This window comes from Triticum urartu, chromosome 3A (assembly GCF_056163025.1).
Source record: "Triticum urartu cultivar PI428250 chromosome 3A, HENAU_Tu73, whole genome shotgun sequence".
NCBI lineage: Eukaryota > Viridiplantae > Streptophyta > Magnoliopsida > Poales > Poaceae > Triticum > Triticum urartu.
The window spans coordinates 700,857,288-700,859,623 of record NC_141875.1 but is presented as its reverse complement, the minus strand read 5'-3'; the positions used below and the strand labels follow the sequence as shown (position 1 = coordinate 700,859,623).

The 2,336-nt window shown below is 49.7% G+C and overlaps 1 protein-coding gene across 1 annotated transcript; it reads left to right on the top strand.

Moving 5' to 3' along the window:
• Positions 1–257: 257 nt before the first annotated feature.
• LOC147981843 (uncharacterized) lies at positions 258–1,174 on the top strand. Its single transcript, XM_087516128.1, has 2 exons — positions 258–823; positions 973–1,174. The coding sequence occupies exons 1-2, from the start codon at positions 258–260 to the stop codon at positions 1,172–1,174; spliced, it is 768 nt and encodes a 255-aa protein (XP_087372254.1).
• Positions 1,175–2,336: the final 1,162 nt, after the last annotated feature.

Here is a 2,336-nt window from a genome sequence, read left to right as displayed (position 1 = left end):
CCAACTAACGAACGAAGAGCAACTGATTCAAAGAGAGCTGTTTCCCGCTAGCCCATTTTTGGCACCTCATTAAACCTTCCACTGGCCGGAGCGCAGCCGCGTCGCCGGACCTGGAGCAGCTACAAATACCGGCCCATTCCCCATCGACCCATCATCTCTTTCTCGCTCTCTCCGGCCATCCATCCATCGCCTATCTAGAGCTAGCTAGCTACCTTCTCCGGCCGGCCGGTGGAAGCAACCAGTTAACCAGAGTAACCATGGTGGCCGTGACAGTGCGCGACGTGCTGTACATGTACAGCGTCGTGCGGCAGGCGTACGAGCGGCTCGTGTCCGTGTGCGCCAGCCCGGAGCAGGCCCAGAACGTGGTGGCGCTGCTCCTGTGGCTTGACCAGGGCACCATCTCCGCCATACACCACGTCCCAGCCATGGCGCCCGACGCCGTCGCCGTCGTCGCAGAAGAGGCCAACGCCGTCTTCAAGTGCCTCCGCCACCAGTTGCCCGTGCTCCCGCCCATCCCGCTCATCTCTGCGCTCTGCATGCAAGGCGGCGTCCGCATCGAGCCGGCTTTCTTCACCATCCACCAGGACCTCATCGTCCACGGCGTCGCCCACTTCCTCGACGGTGCCGGCAAGTTTGTTTTTGATGACCGCTTGCACGTCCTGCTCCGGAAGTCCGAAACTGGGCTGGTGGGCAACCCGCCGGAGCTCATGGCGCCCTATACATCCCAGCTTGTGGCCGTGCCGGAGGACTGCCGCTCCATGTTCATCACCTTCTCCAAGGGCATGCCACCCCACCGTGAGGAGATCTTTGAGTACTTCAGAGAGTAAGTGTGCACCGAGAATGAGATACACTCTACTCGATGTCCGAACTACTCCGTATTTATTAAGTTTACATACGTGGATCTACTAAGATCTGCATGCATACATGCATGATGATCATATCTGATGATTGGAGGTGCATGCGTGGGTGCAGGAAGTGGGGTGACTGCGTGGTGAGGGTGCTGATGGAGAAGACAAAGGGACGCCACATGCCAATGTACGGCCGGATCATCTTCAAGACGGAGGCGATGGTGAGGCTGGTGCTCAATGGCGAGAGGCTCATCAAGATCTCCATCGGGCATCGTCAGATCTGGCTCCGCAAGTACGTCCCCAGGCCAACCAACGCCACTGCCTGATCAAGGAATCCATATAATCAATGTTCATGCTAGCTAGCTAGCCAGATCTACCAATTATGGATTTGTAGCGCACAACTTCAAATAAGATTTGTAATGTTGTGTTTAAGGGAAAGAAAGATGTGCTTGAGATTGGAAGAAAAAGTTAGTTGCTCTTAATTTTATACTAAAGAAACCATTTGATCACATCATCGCCTAGCTCCTTCACGTCACGAAAACCTTTCTTTTTGCGGTGTCACGTCACCAAAACCTTGATGGGCGATGACATCATCGGCTAGTTCCTTCGCGTCACCAAAACCTTTCTTTGCGGTATCAGGTCACCAAAACATTGACCGGTAAAAGTTGTTGGTTTTGTTTTTTAAACTACGCATGTCGGACCAAGCAAAGATCTTAACTGTTGCACAACGGTCACCCATGTTACAACGTAGATCCCTCCATCCCCTACTGCCATGTTCCGTTATTTGGACATGAGCACCTCCATGCACCTTCCGGCCCCAACCGTGGTCCTCCTCTGATTCTCCGAGTCCATCTCAACTTTACTTCAATCCTCGCTCTATATATAGCTCTCGTTATTTTTTGTCATTTTTGGTGCATGACACCAATTTGGGAGCCACGTACGGTTTCTGCTCTACGAATGGAGGCATGCCTAATTAAGCTTGCTGGCATGGTAGAAACATTTGTCATTGTCTCAATATCCTTTAGGTTCTTTCCCAAATCGTTGGTGCATGAAAGTTGTAGGTTTTGATTTCACATTGCATATATATTGACACCTTTGATTTTTTTTTTACTTCTTATTTTTTGGCTATTGGATCAAGCCACATACATACCCCACATGCATTGCATATTTCTATACTTGCATGTGCTTTGTCATATGTTCTATACAAGGCCGTTTAGTTGTTTGTGGTTGAGACAATTTAGAACCGCATGAGACTGAACAAAAATGCTTGTTCCTCCTTATCTTTGGTGGCATCGGTATTATTGAAGAAACCATGTGACATCATTGCCTAGCTTGCGAGCTCGGTATTATTCCCTTCCTCCCCACAAAACCTTGGCGTGCAAAAGTCCCTAATTGCGATTTGAAACTGCATATTAGACCGAACAAAAAGTACAATCATTATACATCGGTAAATATGTCATGATATAGATTGTAGGGTTCCACTATTTG

Excerpts from the sequence above, each read along its gene's own strand:
- LOC147981843 (XM_087516128.1), top strand. The coding sequence starts at position 258 with ATGGTGGCCGTGACAGTGCGCGACGTGCTGTACATGTACAGCGTCGTG. Across the intron at positions 824-972 it reads ATCTTTGAGTACTTCAGAGA|GAAGTGGGGTGACTGCGTGG; the intron begins GTAAGTGTGCAC and ends GCGTGGGTGCAG.